General features: G+C 43.7%; 2 protein-coding genes across 4 annotated transcripts in view; one reads left to right on the forward strand and one right to left on the reverse strand.

Annotated features, from left to right (window-relative positions):
* The first annotated feature begins 1,647 nt into the window (after positions 1-1,647).
* LOC109902702 (F-box/LRR-repeat protein 5) lies at positions 1,648-19,402 on the forward strand. The gene is made up of 11 exons (XM_020499291.2): positions 1,648-1,881; positions 3,686-3,901; positions 8,052-8,147; positions 14,848-15,043; positions 15,482-15,664; positions 15,823-15,948; positions 16,118-16,266; positions 16,431-16,513; positions 16,627-17,346; positions 17,469-17,617; positions 18,307-19,402. Exons 1-11 carry the CDS (start codon positions 1,798-1,800, stop codon positions 18,381-18,383), a joined length of 2,079 nt encoding a protein of 692 aa, XP_020354880.1. The 5' UTR covers positions 1,648-1,797; the 3' UTR covers positions 18,384-19,402.
* A 46-nt stretch (positions 19,403-19,448) lies between these two features.
* The window catches only part of cc2d2a (coiled-coil and C2 domain containing 2A), a 32,281-nt gene continuing 29,336 nt past the window's right edge, over positions 19,449-22,393 (reverse strand). For all 3 annotated transcript variants that reach the window (XM_020499289.2, XM_020499288.2, XM_020499287.2), the window contains 2 exons: positions 21,171-21,348; positions 19,449-20,165 (listed from right to left, as the gene is read on the reverse strand). In XM_020499289.2, coding sequence (XP_020354878.1) covers positions 19,977-20,165; positions 21,171-21,348 — 367 coding nt within the window. In that variant the 3' untranslated portion in view covers positions 19,449-19,976. The remainder of the gene's footprint in view (positions 20,166-21,170; positions 21,349-22,393) is intronic.

Consider the following 22,393-nt stretch of genomic DNA (forward strand, 5'->3'; position numbering starts at 1 on the left):
GGGGGGTAGAAACTGTTAAGGAGCCTTTTGGACCTCGACTTGGCGCTCCGTTACCGCTTGGCAAGCAGTAGCAGAGAGAACAGTCTATGACATGGGTGACTGGAGTCTTAGATACTGTTTTGGGCCTTCCTCTGACACCACCTAGTATATAGGCCCTGGATGGCAGGAAGTTTGGTCCCAGTGATGTATTGGGCTGTACGCACTACCCTCTGTAGCTCCTTACGGTCGGATGCCGAGCAGTTGCCAAACCAGGCAGTGATGCAACCGGTCACGATGCTCTCGATGAAGCAGCTGTAGAACTTTTTGAGGATCTGGGGACCCAGATTTTCAGACCCTTTACTCAGTACTTTTTTGAAGCACCTTTGGCAGCGATTACAGCCTCAAGTCTACTTGGGTATGATGTTACAAGCTTGGCACACCTGTATTTTGGCAATTTCTCCCATTCTTCTCTGCAAATCAGCTCAAGTTCTGTCAGGTTGGATGGGGAGTGTCGCTGCACAGCTATTTTCAGGTCTCTCCAGAGATGTTAGGTTGGGTTCAAGTCCAGGCTCTGGTTGGGCCAATCAAGGATATTCAGAGACTTGTCCCGAAGCCACTTCTGCGTTGTCTTGGCTGTGTGCTTATGGTCGTTGTCCTGTTGGTCGTTGTCCTGTGAACCTTCGCCCCAGTCTGAGGTCCTGAGAAGGTTTTCATAATGGATCTCTGTGTACTTTGCTCTGTTAATCTTTCCCTCAATCTTGACTAGTCTCCCAGTCCCTGCTGCTGAAAAACATCCCCATAGCATGTTGGCCAGGTGATGAGTGGTGCCTGGTTTCCTCCAAATGTGGTGCTTGGCATTCAGGCCAAAGAGTTCAATCTTGGTTTCATCAGACCAGAGAATCCTGTTTCTCTTCGAGAGTGCTTTATGTGCCTTTTGGCAAACTCCAAGCAGGCTGTCATGTGCCTTTTACTGAGGAGTGGCTTCCGTCGAGCCACTCTACCATAAATTCCTGAAGGATCTCCCATTTCCACAAACGAACTCTAGAGCTCTGTCAGAGTGACCATCCGGTTCTTGGTCACCTCCCTGACAAAGGCCCTTCTCCCTCAATAGCTCAGTTTGGCCAGGCGGCCGGCTCTAGGTAGAGTCTTGGTGGTTCCAAACTTCTTCCATTTAGGAGGCCACTGTGTTCTTGGGTATCTTCAATGGTGAAGACATTTTTTGGTTTCCTTTCCCCAGATCTGTGCCTCGACACAATCCTGTCTCAGAGCTCGACTGACAATGCCTTCTACCTCATGGCTTGGTTTTTGCTGTGACATACACTGTCAACTATGGGACCGTATATAGACAGGTGTGTGCCTTCCCAAATCATGTCCAATCAATTGAATTTACAACAAGTGGATTCCAAAGTTGTAGAATCATCTACATGATCAATGGAAATAGGATGCACCTGAGCTCAATTTCGAGTCTCATAGCAAAGGGTCTGTATACTTATGTAAATAAGGTAATTTCCGTTTTTTATTTTTAATACATTTGCACCATTTAAAAAACATATATTTTAGAATAAGGCTGTAATGTAACAATATGTGGAAAAGGTGAAGAGGTCTAAATATTTTCCGAAAACACTGTAACTGGAGTGGCGTTAAGTGTTGAGGAGGATCAACTTTCCCGGTGTCTGTGACGCCCGCTGTCTGGTACGTGGAGAAACAGGAGTGCGCATGCCCATTATCACTTCCCCAATGCTAAGCTAACCAGTTAGCATCTAATACGCGACGCAAGAAGCAACTCAGTCAGTGCTGATTAGTTTCTATGGAGTGAAGATGGCTCCTTTTCCCGACGAGGTGGATGTTTTCACTGGGCCACACTGGCGAATGAAACAGTTGGTGGGACTTTACTGTGAGAAGGTCTGTATAAAGCAATATGAATTTGCCAAAATAACGTAAGCTATGTAGCTAGCATTCTGCCTGTTATTTGTTACGCAGTGGTTAGCTAGCTAGTCGGAGAAATGGGTGTTGTGTTTTTGGCATAGTTGTTATGTCCGTCGCTGGCTAACGTTACTTGGGAAATGTCTCAACTAGCATGTTAGCTGGCTAGCAACTTCAATGACATTATACTTTTGCCAACTTGTATAGCAAACAGTTCTAGCTAGTTAGTTACGTGGATTAACCAGTCTGAAGTTTGCGAGTCACGTTGTTATGCAACACGTTGTGCTAGCAGGGTTGGAGATTACCTTCTAGTGTAATCTGTTAGTTGGCTACCAACGTTAGTTACCTGTCCAAAATTGTAACCAGTAACGTCATTTTTGGAATACCCAAACTCAGTAATTTAATATGATTTACTTTTCCCGTAAGAGGCATTAGAAGAAGATTAAAATGATCAATCAAACGCATTTAGTCTGGACTGTGGTGAGCCTCGCTCAAGTGGAACAAAACATACATTTGCGCTTTTTTTCAATGGTGAATTGAATGTCAACATAAAGGTGTCATAATGTATTTTTTTCTCACACATTCTTTCTGGATTTTTAAAAGTAATCTATTAAGTACTTATTTCGTTTTTCAAAGTATCTAATTTGATTACAGTATTTTTGCTGCTAATGTAACTGATTATAGTTCGTTTGTTTGTGATTACATGTTACTCCCAGTGATGTATAAAAACCCTGGATTGCTAATGCTATGGCACATAATAACCTTTGACGCCACCGTCGGCCATATTGGCACTCCACAGAAGGAATGAATGGAATTCTACAGTATTTCAATTAAATGTTTTAAGGGAAAAATTACATGTATTTTGTTTATAATGGGTACAGTAACATAGCTTTCCAAAAAAATATACTTTAGGGAAATGTTTATTTTCTCATATTTAGCTCACATAATGATTTATTTAGTATTTATTAAAAACTATGCATCTGTAATAGATTACATGTGACAACAACAACTGTATATGTTAATAAATGCACTTCTATAGCTTTATAAAAAATTACACTGGGGGGAGTGCCAAAATGGACATGTGACGCTTCAAAACAGCGCCCCCTGTTAGTCATCTAGCGTATATAGCAATTATTGGTTCTCCCCAACCCTGCTAGCCAGCTATTTACTACGCAGTACCGTGGCTAACTGTATTTTCCCCCAAGCTTTTACCTAATGTCACATAACTTGGCATGAGCAAAACACAATGAAATTGGTGAATACTGATCCTTCCTCACAACCTGTCCTCCATTTATGGGGCTTGTTTTGGCCCAAGTTCCTCTCATACAGGCATGTTCACAATTATGTTGCTTATGTGTTCACGTCCGCAAGATAAATATATTGTAGTTTACACACACACACAAAGGTGGTAGGCTGCCTAGTGGTTAGAACGTTGGGCCAGTAACCGAAAGGTTGCTAGTTCGAATCCCTGAGACAAGGTAAAAAACATCTCCCACTGTGCCCTTGAGCAAGGCACTTAAATCGAATTGCTCCAGGGTCGCAGCTGATAATGGCAGACCCTGGCTGAGGGTGTCTCAAGGAGAGTTGGGATATGCAAAAAAAAAACATCCAATTCACCCATGAGCATTTATACACACTTGTATATGTATTAGATAGGACAAATCTAAGTCCCCACTAAATTATTATATTACAGTACACACATACACACACTTAGCAACACACAGCTTTATACTTTTGTTATCTGAGTAAATTTGACATGTTATTATTCTCCATTCTACCACAGCTGTCACAGACCAACTTCTCCAACAACAATGACTTCCGCTCATTTCTTCAGTCGCTGTGTGCTACCTTCAAGGAGTTCAAGATGCATGAACAGATTGAGAATGAGTACATCATCGGCCTGTTGCAGCAGCGCAGCTGCAATGTGTATAATGTACACTCCGACAACAAGCTCTCAGAGATGTTGTCCCTGTTTGAGAAAGGGCTGAGAAGCGTTAAGGTGACTCCACTAATGATATCAGCAGAAGCACTGACACTAACATAATGACATTTATGAAAAAGGCTCTCAAATAATCCCTGTTGCCCTTGAGGCTTTGTGTTGTGTCCAATTGAGTCATGCTTTTTATGAAATGGTAGACTATCACTGTAGTGATTCATCCTACAGACAGGCATGTAATATTACTAATCAAATCAAATGTATTTATTAAGCCCTTTTTACATCAGCTGATATCTCAAAGTGCTGTACAGAAACCCAGCCTAAAACCCCAAACAGCAAGCAATGCAGGTGTAGAAGCACAGTGGCTAGGAAAAACTCCCTAGAAAGTCCAGAACCTAGGAAGAAACCAGTCCTCTTCTGGCTGTGCCGGGTGGAGATTATATCAGAACATGGCCAAGATGTTCAAATGTTCATAGATGACCAGCAGGGTCAAATAATAATAATCACAGTGGTTGTCGAGGGTACAACAGGTCAGCACCTCAGGAGTAAATGTCAGTTGGCTTTTTCATAGTCGATCATCTACCGCTCCTGCTGTCTCTAGAGAGTTGAAAACAACAGGTCTGGGACAGGTAGCACCTCCGGTGAACAGGTCAGGGTTCCATAGCCGCAGGCAGAACAGTTGAAACTGGAGCAGCAGCAAGGCCAGGTGGACTGGGGACAGCAAGGAGTCATCAGGCCAGGTAGTCCTGAGGCATGGTCCTAGGGCTCAGGTCCTCAGAGAGAGAAAGAAATAATTAGAGAGCATACTTAAATTCACACAAGACAGGAGAAATACTCTAGATATAACAGACTGACCCTAGCCCCCTGACACATAAACTACTGCAGCATAAATACTGGAGTCTGAGACAGGAGGGGTCATGAGAGACTGTGGACCTGTCTGTCCGACGATACCCCCCGGACAGGGCCAACCAGGCAGGATATAACCCCACCCACTTTGCCAAAGCACAGCCCCGACGATACCCTCCGGACAGGGCCAACCGACAACGCTAGAGGTCGACCGATTAATCGGAATGGCCGATTTCAAGTTTTCATAACAATCGTAAATCGATTTTTTTGGGATGCCGATTTTCCCGAATGTTTTAAAATATTTTTTTTACTACTTTATTTAACGATGCAAGTCAGTTAAGAACACATTCAAGGACAGCCTAGGAACGGTGTGTTAACTGCCTTGTTCAGGGGCAGAACGACAGATTTTTACCCGGTCAGCTCAGGGATTCAATCTTGCAACCTTACGGTTAACTAGTCCAACGTTCTAACCACCTGCCTCGTGAGGAGCCTGCCTGTTACGCAAATGCAGTAAGAAGCCAAGGTAAATTGCTAGCTAGCATTAAACTTATCTTATAAAAAACAATCAATCATATTCACTAGTTATAACTACACATGGTTGATGATATTTCTAGTGTGTCTTGCGTTGCATATAATCGATGCGGTGCGCATTCTCGAAAAAGGACTGTCGTTGCTCCAATGTGTACCTAACCATAAACATCGATGCCTTTTTTAAAATCAATACACAGAAGTATATATTTTTAAACCTGCATATTTAGCTAAAAGAAAGGTTAGCAGGCAATATTAACCAGGTGCAGTTGAGTCAGGGTATATGCAACAGTTTGGGCCGCCTGGCTCATTGCGAACTAATATGCCAGAATTTTACGTAATTATGACATAACATTGAAGGTTGTGCAGCAATATTTAGACTTAGGGATGCCATCCGTTAGATAAAATACGTAACGGTTCTGTATTTCACTGAAAGAATAAACGTTTTGTTTTCGAAATGATAGTTTCCGGATTCGACCATATTAATGACCAAAGGCTTGTATTTCTGTATATTATTATGTTATAATTAAGTCTATGATTTGATAGAGCAGTCTGACTGAGCGATGGTAGGCACCAGCAAGCTCGTAAGCATTCATTCAAACAGCACTTTCGTGCGTTTTGCCAGCAGCTCTTCCCTGTGCTTCAAGCATTGCGCTGTTTATGACATCAAGCCTATCAACTCCCGAGATTAGGCTGGTGTAACCGATGTGAAATGGCTAGCTAGTTAGCGGGGTGTGCGCTAATAGCATTTCAAACGTCACTCGCTCTGAGACTTGGAGTAGTTGTTCTCCTTGCTCTGCATGGTAACGCTGCTTCGAGGGTGGCTGTTGTCGATGTGTTCCTGGTTCGAGCCCAGGTAGCGGCAAGGAGAGGGATGGAAGCTATACTGTTACACTGGCAATACTAAAGTGCCTATAAGAACATCCAATAGTCAAAGGTATATGAAATACAAATCGTATAGAGAAAATAGTCCTATAATTCCTATAATAACTACAACCTAAAATTTCTTACCTGGGCATATTGAAGACTCATGTTAAAAGGAACCACAATCTTTCATATGTTCTCATGTTCTGAGCAAGGAACTTAAACGTTAGCTTTCTTACATGGCACATATTGCACTTTTACTTTCTTCTCTAACACTTTGTTTTTGCATTATTTAAACCAAATTGAACATGTTTCATTATTTATTTGAGGCTAAATTGATTTTATTGATGTATCATATTAAGTTAAAATAAGTGTTCATTCAGTATTGTTGTAATTGTCATTATTACAAATCATTTTTTTTTAAATCGGCCGATTTAATCGGTATCGCCCTTTTTTTTTGGGTCCTCCAATAATCGGTATCTGCGTTGAAAAATCGTAATCGGTCAACCTCTACCCCACACCTCTAGAGGGATATCTTCAACCACCAACTTACCATCCTGAGACAAGGCTGAGTATAGCCCACAAAGATCTCCACGGCACAACCCAAGGGGGGGCACCAACGCAGACAGGAAGATCACGTCAGTGACGCACCCCTCCTAGGGACGGCATGGAAGATCACCAGTAAGCCAGTGACTCGGCCCCTCTAATAGGCTTAGAGGCAGAGAATCCCAGTGGAGAGGGGAACCGGCCAGGCAGAGACAGCAAGGGCGGTTCGTTGCTCCAGTGCCTTTGCGTTCAACTTCACACTCCTGGGCCAGATTACACTCAATCATAGGACCTACTGAAGAGATGAGTCTTCAATAAAGACTTAAAAGTTGAGACCGAGTCTGCGTCTCTCACATGGGTAGGCAGACCATTCCATAAAAATGGAGTTCTATAGAAGAAAGCCCTGCCTCCAGCTGTTTGCTTAGAAATTCTAGGGACAGTTAGAAGGCCTGCGTCTTGTGACCGTAGCGTACGTGTAGGTATGTACGGCAGGACCAAATCAGAGACATTTAGGTAGGAGCAAGCCCATGTACTACAATGACAACAGTCTGGTTAAAGAAGGTCTTGGTTTCCTGATAACCTTTTAAACACTTTTTTACTTTAGTGAAACTGGCGTTTCTAAGCGCAACACACAATTGAACAATATGCCTCAATTCAGAAAAGAGAAATGGTTAGCAATTCTATGGTAGATGCATGCATTTTGAACATAAATAAAATAATTGAGAGATCTTTTGAGTTCTTGGCATTATGTTGCTTGTATACAATTATGATATATATGTTTGGCGTTAGGAGGTACTTTATTTTGTAGCTTGTAGAGAGCGCCAAGCAGAACATGCATTAAATGGGCCTGTGGACATTGTTTATAGACAGAAAAATATGTTTTTAGAGAGGTAGCCTAATTCAAACGCTTTTTGTTGCATTTTTTTTGCTCTAGATTGCAGGAAATTGCAGTTGCAGGTGTTCCTCAGCAGCACCACCTTGTTAAATATCCTGAGGAGAACCCGGAGTCTGTCCCAGGCCCAGTTTGCTAAAAAACAAATGAAAATTCCACTGTTTGGGCAGTGGGATTTAGTCTTCAACTAGGAGAGGAAAGAATGTTTTAATTAAACCTCATAAACAAAACTTTGTTACATTTTTTGTAAATGCCATTAGAATGCTTTTTGGTTTAGAGAGTACAGATTTGTTGATGAAATGCATGAATTGGAGGAAAACATTGCTCAGTTAAATCGAGGGTATTTCAAGTTTAGCCTCAAACATGTTTCTTTTCTTCTCCTGCAAGGGAAAGTATTTGAGTGTTTTGCTGGTCTGTTGACTCTTGTATGTTTGACAGTATTGATTTGGCAGAAGTGGAGGATTGCTGGCATTCTTAGGGGGAGTGAATGACAGTCAGTTGTTTGTGTCTGATGTGTAATGTTTGATATATTTGCAGAGTGAAAATGAGCAGCTCAACTATGCCCAGCAGCTGAAGGAAAGACTTGAGGCATTCACACAGGACTTCTTACCCCATATGAAGGAGGAGGAAGAGGTATGATATAATAATCTACAAGTCATTTATATGTAGGATATTCTGATGTAGGACTTTGTGTACAGTATTAATACACTGCTCAAAAAAATAAAGGGAACACTAAAATAACACATCCTAGATCTGAATGAATGAAATATTCTTATTAAATACTTTTTTCTTTACATAGTTGAATGTGCTGACAACAAAATCACACAAATTATCAATGGAAATCAAATTTATCAACCCATGGAGGTCTGGATTTGGAGTCACACTCAAAATTAAAGTGGAAAACCACACTACAAGCTGATCCAACTTTGATGTAATGTCCTTAAAACAAGTCAAAATGAGGCTCAGTAGTGTGTGTGGCCTCCATGTGCCTGTATGACCTCCCTACAACGCCTGGGCATGCTCCTGATGAGGTGGCGGATGGTCTCCCAGACTTGGGCCAGTCCATAGCATCAATGCCTTCCTCTTGCAGGAACTGCTGACACACTCCAGCCACATGAGGTCTAGCATTGTCTTGCATTGTCTTGCATTAGGAGGAACCCAGGGCCAACCGCACCAGCATATGGTCTCACAAGGGTTCTGAGGATCTCATCTCGGTACCTAATGGCAGTCAGGCTACCTCTGGCGAGCACATGGAGGGCTGTGCGGCCCCCCCCCAAAGAAATGCCACCCCACACCATGACTGACCCACCATCAAACCGGTCATGTTGGAGGATGTTGCAGGCAGCAGAACGTTCTCAATGGCGTCTCCAGACTCTGTCACGTCTGTCACATGTGCTCAGTGTGAACCTGCTTTCATCTGTAAAGAGCACAGGGCACCAGTGACGAATTTGCCAATCTTGGTGTTCTCTGGCAAATGCCAAACGTCCTGCACGGTGTTGGGCTGTAAGCCCAACCCCCACCTGTGGATGCCGGGTCCTCATACAACCCTCATGGAGTTTCTGACCGTTTGAGCAGACACATGCATATTTGTGGCCTGCTGGAGGTCATTTTGCAGGGCTCTGGCAGTGCTCCTCCTGCTCCTCCTTGCACAAAGGCGAAGGTAGCGGTCCTGCTGCTTGGCTGTTGCCCTCCTACGGCCTCCTCCACGTCTCCTGATGTACTGGCCTGTCTCCTGGTAGCGCCTCCATGCTCTGGACACTACGCTGACAGACATGGCAAACCTTATTGCCACAGCTCGCATTGATGTGCCGTCCTGGATGAGCTGCACTACCTGAGCCACTTGTGTGGGTTGTAGACTCCGTCTCATGCTACCACTAGAGTGAAAGCACCACCAGTATTCAAAAGTGACCAAAACATCAGCCAGGAAGCATAGGAACTGAGAAGTGGTCTGTGGTCACCACCTGCAGAACCATTCCTTTATTGGGGGTGTCTTGCTAATTGCCTATCATTTCCACCTGTTGTCTATTCCATTGCACAACAGCATGTGCAATTTATTGTCAATCAGTGTTGCTTCCTAAGTGGACAGTTGGATTTCACAGAAGTGTGATTGACTTGGAGTTACATTGTGTTTAAATGTTCCCTTTATTTTTTTGAGCGGTGTACATATTTGTTACACTACCGTTCAAAAGTTTGGGTTCACTTAGAAATGTCTTTGCTTTTGAAAGAAAATAACATTTTTTTGTCCATTTAAAATAACATCAACTTGATCAGAAATACAGTGTAGACATTGTTAATGTTATAAATGACTATTGTAGCTGGAAATGGCTGATAAAAAAAAAAAAGCAACCATCACTCCTGTGTTTCAATGGCACGTGTTAGCTAATCCAAGTTTATCATTAGAAAACCCTTTTGCAATTATGTTAGCACAGCTGCAAACTGTTGTCCCGATTTTTAAAGAAGCAATAAAACTGGCCTTCTTTAGACTAGTTGAGTATCTGGAGCAACAGAATTTTGTAGGTTCGATTACAGGCTCAAAATGGCCAGAAACAAAGAACTTTCTTCTGAAACTCGTCAGTCTATTCTTGTTCTGAGAAATTAAGGCTATTCCATGTGAGAAATTGCCAAGAAACTGAAGATTTCGTACTACTCCCTTCACAGAACAGCGCAAACTGGCGCTGACCAGAATAGAAAGAGGAGTGGGAGGACCCGGTGCACAACTGAGCTAAAGGACAAGTACTGTACTTTAGAGTGTCTAGTTTGAGAAACAGACGCCTCACAAGTCCTCAACTGGCAGCTTCATTAAATAGTACCCGCAAACACCAGTCTCAACGTCAACAGTGAAGAGGTGACTCCGGGATGCTGGCCTTCTAGGCAGAGTTTCTCTGTCCAGTGTCTGTGTTCTTTTGCGCATCTTAATATTTTATTTTTATTCGCCAGTCTGAGATTTGTTGACGTTGAGACTGGTGCTTTGCGGTTATTTTTAATGGAGCTGACATTAACAATGTCTACACAGTATTTCTGATCAATTTGATGCTATTTTAATGGACTATTTATTTTTTTATTATTCAAAAAACAAGGACATTTCTAAGTGACCCCAACCTTTTGAACAGTAGTGTATATCCAGTGTAATGTCCATGAATGGATACCTTCAAGTAGGGCTGTTGCAGTGACCGTATTACCACCACACTGACAGTCATTAGTCATGACCGCAGTAAAATTCCATGTGACCATTGAGTCACGGTAATTACTTCTTATGCACTCTGGACATGCTTTGGTAGTACCCAACTTGCTAATGACCATCAGGTCCTAATGGTCTGGTACTCAGAGCTCTATTGTCCCTCTAGCCACTCTGACATCAATGCAAATTTATTCAAAAATCACATCAGTCACTTATCATCAAAATAGTATTGTGCTTTAAAACTCACGTCACTGTGGCGATCAATTTGAAGGAAAGTTCAACAGCAAGTTGAAACTGAAAACATGGTCATGGTCATTGTGGATGTTGTTTCAAAGCCACAACAAAATGGACATCGCTTTCTAAGGTGATGATTCATTCAAGACAAACATAAGCATATTACAGTTTGTGTAGGCTTTTGAGCCCAAGCCTGAAAAACAATTAATTAAAGTTATGATTGTGCCGTTATACAATACATAACCTACCGCCTATTACACATTGCATAGAAACATAAATCTGAAAAGATCTTTGGCACATAATTGGTCTAGCCTATACTACAAAATTAAACAAATCTGTGGACTGTATTATTATGTATACTGGATGGACTGGTTACCTAATGCTACGCTCCCAAATCTCTGTCCATGATTCAGGTAGAGAATGTATGCAATGCTAGGCAATGCTGTTGGTTCATTGATTGTGCAGGGTGACTTAAAGTTAGCCTACAATTATAGTGAATTTGATTTTTGAATAGCCTAGTAATAGGACTTTTTATAATTAATCGGGTGACACATTACCGTTAGCTATGCAGAATCTCACCACTGTGCATTTCCATCTCCGCTCTCTCCTTTATTCCTTTCTTGAGCTCGCAGAGGGGCTGTCAAGAGTTTAGTGAAATATGTTTTGTTGCGAAAACATTTGACCATTGATGTTCCCGAACAGATTTCACTTGGTACCTAAATTAAGCACTGGTTAGCTGCAGGAACAGGGTTGGAGAGCCCATGACATACAGAGTTTGGGTGGAATATTAGAATATTACCTGTCAGGACCTCCAGAGTGGCGCAGCAGTCTAAGGCACTGCATCTCAGTGCTAGAGGCGTCACTATAGACCCGGGTTTGATCATGGGCTGTGTCACAACCGGCCGTGATCGGGAGTCCCATAGGGCGGTGCACAAACAGTGGTTGATGTGTGGAGTGAAATGTGTTCTTAACAGGGCTGTCCCCGAAGAAACAAAATCTTGGTCGACCAAGAGTCGTCCTGTGCTTGAGACCAATCAATTGGTCGAAATGTTGAAACGTATTTTTTCATATACGTTTTCATATACCCTATGTGTTTGAATAAAATCACATACATATGCACTGAGCTTGTCTGAATGCTTTAAGCACACTGTTTGGTTAAACATTTTTTTAAATATATTTTTTTATTTTTTTACCTTTATTTAACTAGGCAAGTCAGTTAAGAACAAATTCTTATTTTCAATGACGGCCTAGGAACAGTGGGTTAACTGCTTGTTCAGGGGCAGAACGACAGATTTGTACCTTGTCAGCTCGGGGGTCTGAACTTGCAACCTTCCGGTTACTAGTCCAACGCTCTAACCACTAGGCTACGCTGCCGCCCCAAATAATTAAGACACAAAATTAATCGGGAGCTCAATCACACTGTGTTAAACAAACAGCGATTGCCTGTGTGACTGTCCCCCCTACTGCAGTGAAAAGGTACCACATCACAGAAAGTATTTATTGTGCTGAAGCTGCAACATCACTTCAGCCATTTTAGTTTTTTACTTGTTTCGAAATCCCTCATTTCCCTATTCCCTCAACCCTTGCTTTCTTTACGTGAAACATGTATTCATCGCATGCATGTGACCAATAGGGCCTGACCTATAGCCTATCATAATCGCATCAATAAATTGGTTATAACAAACTCTGAACACTGTAATGATGTCGACAGCAAAGTGGATGTGGAGGACGTGGAAAAAAAAACTCCAAACTGATGTTTACTGGTTGCTCAGGAGGGAAAGGCGATGTCAGATCTGTGGAAGACACTTGACTTAGTGAGTATTATGTGACCAACAGGTGTTGTTAGATTACAATATTATTTCTCTGCCTGTTTGGAGCAGTGTAAACAACACAATACATTCTAAGTAATACGAGTGCAAGCTTTCTCAAATCATCAATAGCTTATAGTCGCGTCATGCAGGCCATATATGTTTTGATTTCTAAGACATTCTAAGGTTTGTATTATTCCCAACTAAAGTTGCCAAAACTCTAAATGATCACTTTTACACTCCACATGGCCACTTCACTCGCTCCAGAATGGGAAAAATATAATTTATATTTTATTCAACTAAGTTCAATTATATTCTTCTTATTATAAAATCATATAAAATAATGGCAGCTAAATGAACAGGCCTATGGCATGGATCATAGCCAGATAACATACAGTAGGCCAACTCGTTCTGTTCTTCTGAAATACATTTTCTTCATATCATAATTTTTCTTTAGGCCTGACTAAAATATGGTGTATATTATACTGAACAAAAACGTAAACGCAACATAAGCTGGTCCCATCTTTCATGAGCCTAATTTTTTTTCTTCTTGTACGCACATGAAGCTTATTTCTCTACTCTATACTTGTTATCCCTGTTAGTGAGCATTTCACCTTTGCCAAGATAATTCATCCACCTGACAGGTGTGGCATATCAAGAAGCTTATTAAACAGCATGATCATTACAGAGGTGCACCTTGGGCTGGGGACAATAAAAGGCCACTCTAAAATGTGCGTAGTTGAGGGAGTATGCAATTGGCATGCCGACTGCAGGAATGTCTACCAGAGCTGTTGCCAGAGAATTAAATGTTAAATTCTCTACCATAAGCCGCCTCAAATTGTTTTAGAGAATTTGGCAATATGTCTAACTGACCTCCAAACCTCAGATGACGTGTAAACACGCCAGTCCAAGACCTTCACATCTGGCTTATGATGAAACTGGGTTTGCACAACAGAAAAATGTCTGCACAAACTGTCTCAGGTGAGCTCATTTGCGTGCTTGTCGTCCTCACCAAGGTTTCAACCTGACTGCAGTTCGGCGTCATAACTGACTTAATGTGGGCAAATGTTCACCTTGGATGGCCACTGGCACGCTGGAGAAGTGTGCTCTTCACGGATGAATCCCGGTTTCAACTGTACTGGGCAGATGGCAGTGGCATCGTGTGGGCGAGCGGTTTCTGGTGTCAATGTTGTGAACAGAGTGCCTCATGGTGGCAGTGAGGTTATGGTATGGGCAGACATAAGCTACGGACAATGAACACAATTTCATTTTATCAATGGCAATTTGAATGCACAGAGATACCGTGATGCTGAGGTCCATTGTCATGCCATTCATCCTCTGCCATCACCTCATGTTTCAGCATGATAATGCACAGCCCCTTGTCGCAAGGCTCTGTACACAATTCCTCGAATCTGAAAATGTCCCAGTTTTTTTTCATTCCCTGCATACTCACCAGGCATGTCACCCATTGAGCATATGTGGGATGCTCTGGATCAGTGTGTACGACAGCGTGTTTCAGGTCCCGCCAATATCCAGCAATTTTGCACAGCCATTGAAGTGGAGTGGGACAACATTCCACAGGCCATTATCAACAGCCTGATCAACTCTATGCAAAGGACATGTCACCTGCATGAGGCAGATTGTAGTCACACCAGATACTGACCGGTTTTCTGATCCATGCCTGTACCTTTTCCTTTAAGGTATCTGTGACCAACCGATGCATTTCTGTATTCCCAGTCGTGAAATCATAGATTAAGTCCCAAATTATTTATTTCAATTGACTGGTTTCCTTTATATGAACTGTTTTTTTGTCCAGTGTAAATTGATTTATTAGACTTTTATAGATTTTCCAAAGGCACGCATCAGCGGCTTGTATGCAGCTTGTATTCGTGGATGCCTGGAGATGCGAAACGTGTTTATGTTAATAAACAGTAAATTACCGTGAACCGGTAGTTTTTTGCATGGCAATAACTGTCTGGAAACAATGTAATGACCGCCACAGCCCTACCAGCAAGCATAACATGTTCAGAACTGTGGGTCTTTCTGTATTTTCTATAGTAATGCATTGTTTTGCATGTGCTTGTGTGTAATGCAAATGAATGTGTATATCCAGGTGTTCCAGCCCATGCTGATGCAGTACTTCACTTATGAGGAGCTGAAAGACATCAAGAAGCAGGTGATAGCGCAGCACAGTAGCCAGCAGCGATGGAACTGTGCAGCAGAGGTGCTGAAGGGGCTCAGTCTGTGGAGCCAGGCAGAGGAGCTGCATAAGGCCTTCAAGTATGCTGACCATGAGAAGACTGATGATGGTGAGTCAGACAGACCCCTTCATTATCTTTCTTAGTTAGTACACATCTTTGTGATATCTACCCTATCTATCTTTCCCTACACAATCCTTTTACCTAATATCTTTCAAGAACATGCATCCCAACTTCCTCATAACTATGCTGAATTGGAGGATGTGGTCAGTACTTGTTTAGGAAATTAATACAGACCACAAATTTCCCATAACCAAATGTTCCTTTGAGGCGTGGCTCTAACCCTTACCAAAAACATTTTTACGGACCGCCGAATCACAATGCTGCTGCCTCATTTCCCACTGTTTGCTGCGGTCTAACAATGATTCTTGGATGTCTATATTTACCGAAAACTGTAGAGAAGCATGTCACTTCTAGACTCTTATAAGATCTGTACTTAAATTCAGTGTGAGTGAACACTATAAAACTCTGCTTATTATCATTCCTCAGAATTGGAGAAAGAGCTGTGCTCCGCCCACATCTCCCAGCTGCCCACAGAGGTCCTGCTGTGTCTGTTCCGCTACCTGGGGCCTGAGGACCTGTGTCACTGTGGCCAGGTGTGCTCTGCCTGGTCTGACCTGGCCAAGACCGGCTCTCTGTGGAGACACCTCTACCCTGTACGCTGGGCCAGAGGTACAAAGATCAACCTTTACCTTTTTATACTTTTATCACCTCCAATGGGAAAGCAGTCAACACTAGAAAAACTGCCATACCAATACAATCCTTTGACACCTTTCTCATTCATTCAGAAAACAGTTGCTGAGTGTGTGCCTTCTGTGTCTGTTTCCCAGGGGATTACTATCGCGGTCCCCCAGATGATCTGAACCAGGAGCCGGATGAGGAGTGGGTGAAAGGTTTGCAGGATGAGGGCAAGGCCTACCAGGAGTGGGATGAGGATGCAGATGTGGATGAGTCTGGTGAGTTACCAGTCAGTCTAATGTATTTGTCAGGAGTACATCTAATACGATCAAGTGAATGCATAGTTTGATTGAAGTGACACAGATGTGTTTACAGATTTGGGTGAACTGTTTGGATATGACTTCTAGAAAATGGTCCTCTTTTCTATCCACATTCTCCCTTGTCTAGATGCATCTTGTGAAGACTCCTTGGCTATAAGTGCTGCTCAGAGGGAGAAGAAGCTACTGAATGGAATGATCCAGAACCTTCTGCCAGCTGTGGGTTCCTCTGTCAGGTCCATCGTTCTGGCCTACAGCTCTACGGTCTCCAGTAAGATGGTATGGACCAGGAATGTTCATGATCATATGCCTAGAACATCAATAAAGCAGAGCCTTGAGAAACACTGGGTGCATATGAATGAAGGATGTTTGAGACTGAATAGATTATACATGGCAGAGTGTAGGTTAATGATCTGTATGTATATGGGTGTCTGCTGCTGCAGGTGCGTCAGATCCTCAGTCTCTGTCCTAATCTCACCCACCTGGACCTCACTCAGACTGATGTCACAGACTCCGCCTTTGACAGGTATGTCATCCGTGCCACACCAATTATGCTGAACACTACATGGTGTGATGTACTATTAAAATAATTTTGTCTGTCTTTTCTAATTATATATTTCTTCCTCTTCTGTCTGTCAGTTGGTCATCTCTGTGGGCATGTCTCTCTCTGGAGCACCTAGACCTTTCAGGCTGTGAGAAGATCACTGACCGTACACTGAAGAAGCTGTCCCTAGGTCTTGGGGACCTGGCATCTCCCACCTGCTCTGACCGACGAGCCAAGCTTCTGAAGAGCCCTCCTTCTCCCATCAGTCTGCTCGACAAGCGCAGCCTCCGTCCGACTGGGCACAGCCGGCAGGTCCTGATCTTCAAGCAGTGGCCAGGGAGACTGGGCAGAGCCCCCTGCAGCCCCACCAGGGTCTGGGTCCTGGACCCCTTGGAGCTGGCTGACATCGAGGATGCTGCGGAGTGGAACCGACGCAGGGGAGTGTCTACCCCTGAGGTGCAGGGCTTTGTGGAGACTCAGCCAGGGGGGTTGTCGTGTTGCTGTAGAAGAAGGACGGGGGGCTTCAGGACTGGCTTTAGCACCTCCTACAGGCAGCAGCAGTATGGGCTTGGGGAGGCCGGCTGTGGCCATTCCACCTGCTGCACTGGTGAGACTGCCCTGAGGACTTTAGGAGGGCTGCAGTATGAGTCTCACACCACCAGGGGCAGTGCAGGGGCAGAGTTTCGGACTAAATGCTCCTCTGGGGGCCAGTTGTGCCTGGAGTGTGACAACAGAACTGATCAGTCAAACGGTCGGCGCTCACTAAGGTTCCTCAGCCTGTCTGGATGCTATCAGGTCACAGACCTGGGCTTGAGGTAAACTGCTTATGACCCCTCTGTATTATGTATTCCACCTATGTAAACATTGCTTTAACATAGATTTTGAGTAGGGAATGAGTGTGTGTATTATGGACATAAAATCTGTGTGTGTGTTCCAGGGCACTGTCTCAGCGTGGAGGGCTTCCTCACCTGGAGCATCTGAACCTGTCTGGATGTCTCCTCATCACTGAGGTGGGGCTGCAGGAGCTGGTGTCAGCCTGTCCTGCCCTCAATGATGAACACTTCTACTACTGCGACAACATCAACGGTAATGTACACATTAGTTTACAGCATTAGGGGAAAATAACCTCTCAAAAAATAGAACTAAGTGATGCAATGTTATACACTTGAATGTTGCACAAATGTGTAGGAAGAGCATTATGTATCATATCGAGTTGTATGGATGACTTTTGGTGGTGGATTGTATTCCAGTATGAATGTTCCGAATCTCACCTGTACAGCTCGTTTCCCAGTGTAAGTTCCTTATGTAACAGCCCTGCTGATCTTATGAGGTGGAAGGTAAGTGGGCTTTAAGGTAGTCAGAGAAACGCATTCAGTGTACACTACAACTTAATGCTTAACGCCATAGTATTAGTGTAAACCATTTAACATTGTTTCTGAACCAAGAGCGTGAACAGAAGTCCAACTTGGCAATAGGTACATGTCCACATTACTGGGGACTCACACTAGGTGAGATAAATCACCAACCTAGCTACCAGTCATTTTCTATGAAATAAGGAGACTCCACATTGGTCAACAGTCAATCGGAAGAGGGCAGCTCTTATTAGCAAGCTTTGACATTTGTGAACAACAAACTGATGTTATGCTTGCTGTTTGAAGGATACACGTCAACCGCTTGATCGCTGATTATCTTGGCAAGCGTGAGACCCCTCTTAAGGACAGCAGTAACTGGCCCACTGTATGAGTGACTGGTCTAACGGTTCTGTTACTCTGCAGGTCCTCACGCTGACACGGCCAGCGGCTGCCAGAACCTGCAGTGTGGCTTCAGGGTGTGCTGCCGCTCTGGAGAGTGACCTTTGACCCAGCTCCACCCCCCCCCCCCCCCAATGGTTCCTCATCTGCACTTTAATCACCTGGGAATAAACCAATCTCTGTACTTTGTCACTTAAAATAGTTTGTAGATATACAAAAATAAACTGACATTACCATGTGTTTTTAGGAAGTAATCCTTTAGAAAAATATGGGTGTTGGATGTATGAAGTATCTGCAAATGTAAATTCTAGTTCCTTATTGAGAAAGTGTTCCTTTAACATTTTAATTTGAGTTGCAAAAAAGCAGATGTTATACGTGACCATCAAGTACTTGTTGTTTCTGTAGTGAATTGAACCAGGTATCCTGTAGTTTTTGACTAGGTCCACCACCTCTGCTCCTACTTCCTTGTTTTAGATCTCTGATTGCTGTAAGTCTTAATTGGTTGATTTATTGAAGTTAGAAACATCAGATAATTCAATGTTGAGATGTGAGTTCTCTTCACATGATACATGTTGGGAGTGGTGATTCACACGGTGGCAGATGGTGTGTCAGTGACTTAAGAATCTGAGGAAAACTGCACAGTCCTGGAGAACACTGATCATGTCACTTCTAGAGATGACAGGTGGCCAGATCACTGTTAGAATTGCCTCAGATGTGGGCAGGCATTTCGGGTATAGAGTTATGGTGGTATTTGTCTGCAGGTAATACCCTTATTCCAAATGTTGGATTTCAACCTCTAAAATTACATTAATAATGCTTATCTTTCTCCTTTGTGGCTAGAAACATTGGATTGTGATAATATTTTCCCTTTGTCATTGTGTAATGAATGAATGGTAAGGGCACTGAAATTCACATAAGCTCTCCCAGTTACTTCACAAAATGATCTAGACATACAGTTGAATGACAATGGAGCAGATTTGAGAAATAGCAACTACTCTGATCCACTGAGTGCTGGTCTTTATACATAGCACAACTTCTGGAGACTCATTATTTGCTTGTTCAAAGAATCTGCATGAGAAGTTCTATTGATTATGAACAATAAAAGTATATTGGATTTAAAGTGTGAAATACAGTATGTATGCGGTAAAGGATTCAAACAAATGTGGTATTTTGTTTAAAGTTTATGATAAAATCTGTTATTACACTGCACACAACACAAGACTGTCAGATTCGGTAGCTACAGTTAAGTTAATTGTGATTCCATAGGAATGGTAAACAAACCCAACTCTGTGTCATCCAGAGCTATCACACTCAAATACAAGACTAAATGACAATACCAAATCAATAGATCACGGTTACATGCACACACTGTGATTATTGTGGATAGTCAGATTAATATAATTTGATTAAAATGTTGGAATGCAAGTTAAGGTGTTTACATGTTTTAATCGGTGTATGCTTGCTTTGATTTTGACATTATGCCGATTTAAGAAAAGGAGTTAGGTGTTTAGATGACTATTGCATAATCAGCCTACTGCCATAATCAGTTTAATATTGAATTATTCCTGTGCATGTATATGTACTGTAGTCTAAAAGGTAGTTGTGCTCTAAACGTTTCTTCATAAAGATACAGGTAAACAATATTGTAAAGTGCATTTATGAAAAACAAGCATGTCTATACCTCTGCAATGGCGTTATCGTGTGCGGATGAGTGAGGCCAGGTAAACCCAGACAGACAGGACATTGTTAGGGTAGGCATGGACATGAACTGCCAGGGCAAACTCCACATTGGACGCCTCCACGTTGTGGACGCCTGTACTATAGACTGCCTCGATAATGGGCCGGACCTCTGAGAATGGAAGATGCAGGGGGAATCCTGAAATCTGTTAAATGAGGAAATAGAGACTGTCAGTGAGGCTGTTCCACAGCCAAGGAAATCCAGTCATGTATCAACCGTTTCTTTCCGTAGCATGAGCTAACATTCTGGGAGGCTGAAGAACTCCCCTAATTATAACAAATGTCAGTGCCATGACCATCAAAAGGCAATGCTCATTTCATCTGAAGAACTGGATGTTTTATGGACCGCTCCATGTCAGGACTACTACGTCATTCCCCTGTCCCTCCTAGCCATACACTGTCCTCTCCCCTGTCCCTCCCAGCCATACCCTGTCCTCTCCCCTGTCCCTCCCAGCCATACCCTGTCCTCTCCCCTGTCCCTCCCAGCCATACACTGTCCCTCCCAGCCATAGACTGTCCTCTCCCCAGTCCCTCCCAGCCATACACTGTCCTCTCCCCTGTCCCTCCCAGCCATACACTGTCCTCTCCCCTGTCCCTCCCAGCCATACCCTGTCCTCTCCCCTGTCCCTCCCAGCCATACCCTGTCCTCTCCCCTGTCCCTCCCAGCCATACACTGTCCCTCCCAGCCATAGACTGTCCTCTCCCCAGTCCCTCCCAGCCATACACTGTCCTCTCCCCTGTCCCTCCCAGCCATACACTGTCCTCTCCCCTGTCCCTCCCAGCCATACACTGTCCTCTCCCCTGTCCCTCCCAGCCATACACTGTCCTCTCCCCTGTCCCTCCCAGCCATACACTGTCCTCTCCCCTGTCCCTCCCAGCCATACACTGTCCTCTCCCCTGTCCCTCCCAGCCATACCCTGTCCTCTCCCCTGTCCCTCCCAGCCATACCCTGTCCTCTCCCCTGTCCCTCCCAGCCATACCCTGTCCTCTCCCCTGTCCCTCCCAGCCATAGACCGTCCTCTCCCCTGTCCCTCCCAGCCATAGACCGTCCTCTCCCCTGTCCCTCCCAGCCATAGACCGTCCTCTCCCCTGTCCCTCCCAACCCCAGACCGTCCTCTCCCCTGTCCCTCCCAGCCCCAGACCAGACTCACCCTGTAGTCCCCTAGTAAACTCTGTAACTCTAGACGGTGCTCGTCGGCCACGTCCCTCCCTCCACTCAGCTCCAGCTTTGGCAGGAAGTGGCGCAAGGTGGAGGTGCAGTAGCGGTTCCAGCGGGTCGGGTGGCGGGGCCGCCATTCCATGATCTTCTCTTTTAGAATCTTCTCAACCCTACAGGTAAGGGAAGTGGAGGTGTTAACCTCCATATAGCGTGCCTTCGGAAAGTATTCAGGACCCTTACATTTTCTGTTTCAAATATTTTTATTAAACACACACAAGAATGGTGTATAGATATACAAGACAGGTATACAATTCTTATCTAAACATAAAAGAGCATACAGGAAAAACAAGACCCAGAGTTCTGGGTGCAGCACAAATAATACAAAACACGACATACAAAACAAGGACACGTAGAAAGAAAGAGGGAAGATTCCCCCCCCCCCCCCCCCCCCCCCCAACTGCTCGGGTGGCAGGGCCAGCACATGCTGCCCAAAGGTAGATTAAAATATTACAATTGAGAGTGCGTTAATAAGTACAAATTCACAGCGCCGACTCGTCGAAGTAGGAGAGGAAAGGCTGCCAGATTTGATCAAATGTTGATAATTTATTGTTCAGAATATATCGAATTCTTTCTAAGTGTACAGTGTTTGCCAATTCACTGAGCCATAATTTGGTTGAGGGCGCTTCCCTCCTTTTCCAAAACAACAAGATTCGTTTTTTTGCCGAGATGAGACCGTACGAGATTAGTTGTTTTTGGGGGTTGGTTAATCCGTTTAGGGACTCAGATACTCCCATGATTATCAGAAGCGGGTCTGGATCTATTGAAGTCTCCAAAACTTCAGAGAGGATCCCAAAAATTCCACACCAATAACCATGCAAGCTAGAGCATAGGGCAAAGCAGTGGAGTAGTGTACCCTGGGTAGCCTGACATTTATCACATGTAGGGGATGTGTCAGGAAATATCCTATGCAGTTTAGTTTTGGAATAGTGTAATACCTTGAATTGTATGAGACGATGTCTGGAATTAATGGAGCATGTGTGGATATACTCCAAGCTCTCTTCCCAGTCTGCCACGGAGATGTCAGTCCCTAGTTCTTCCTCCCATTTTGCCTTGATGGCATCTGTAGAAGGTGTGCTAACAGATTGAAAAGCATCATATAGATGTGATATCAGTTTCTGAGGTGGGGCATATTTTTATGCATCCATCAAACATGGA

This window comes from Oncorhynchus kisutch, linkage group LG13, assembly GCF_002021735.2.
Source record: "Oncorhynchus kisutch isolate 150728-3 linkage group LG13, Okis_V2, whole genome shotgun sequence".
In the NCBI taxonomy this organism is placed as follows: domain Eukaryota; kingdom Metazoa; phylum Chordata; class Actinopteri; order Salmoniformes; family Salmonidae; genus Oncorhynchus; species Oncorhynchus kisutch.

Bases quoted from the DNA above. Each gene is read 5' to 3' on its own strand.
- LOC109902702 (XM_020499291.2), top strand. From the start codon at position 1,798: ATGGCTCCTTTTCCCGACGAGGTGGATGTTTTCACTGGGCCACACTGG. The intron at 1,882-3,685 runs GTCTGTATAAAG...ATTCTACCACAG, and splicing joins TGGGACTTTACTGTGAGAAG to CTGTCACAGACCAACTTCTC. The intron at 8,148-14,847 runs GTATGATATAAT...GTGTATATCCAG, and splicing joins ATATGAAGGAGGAGGAAGAG to GTGTTCCAGCCCATGCTGAT.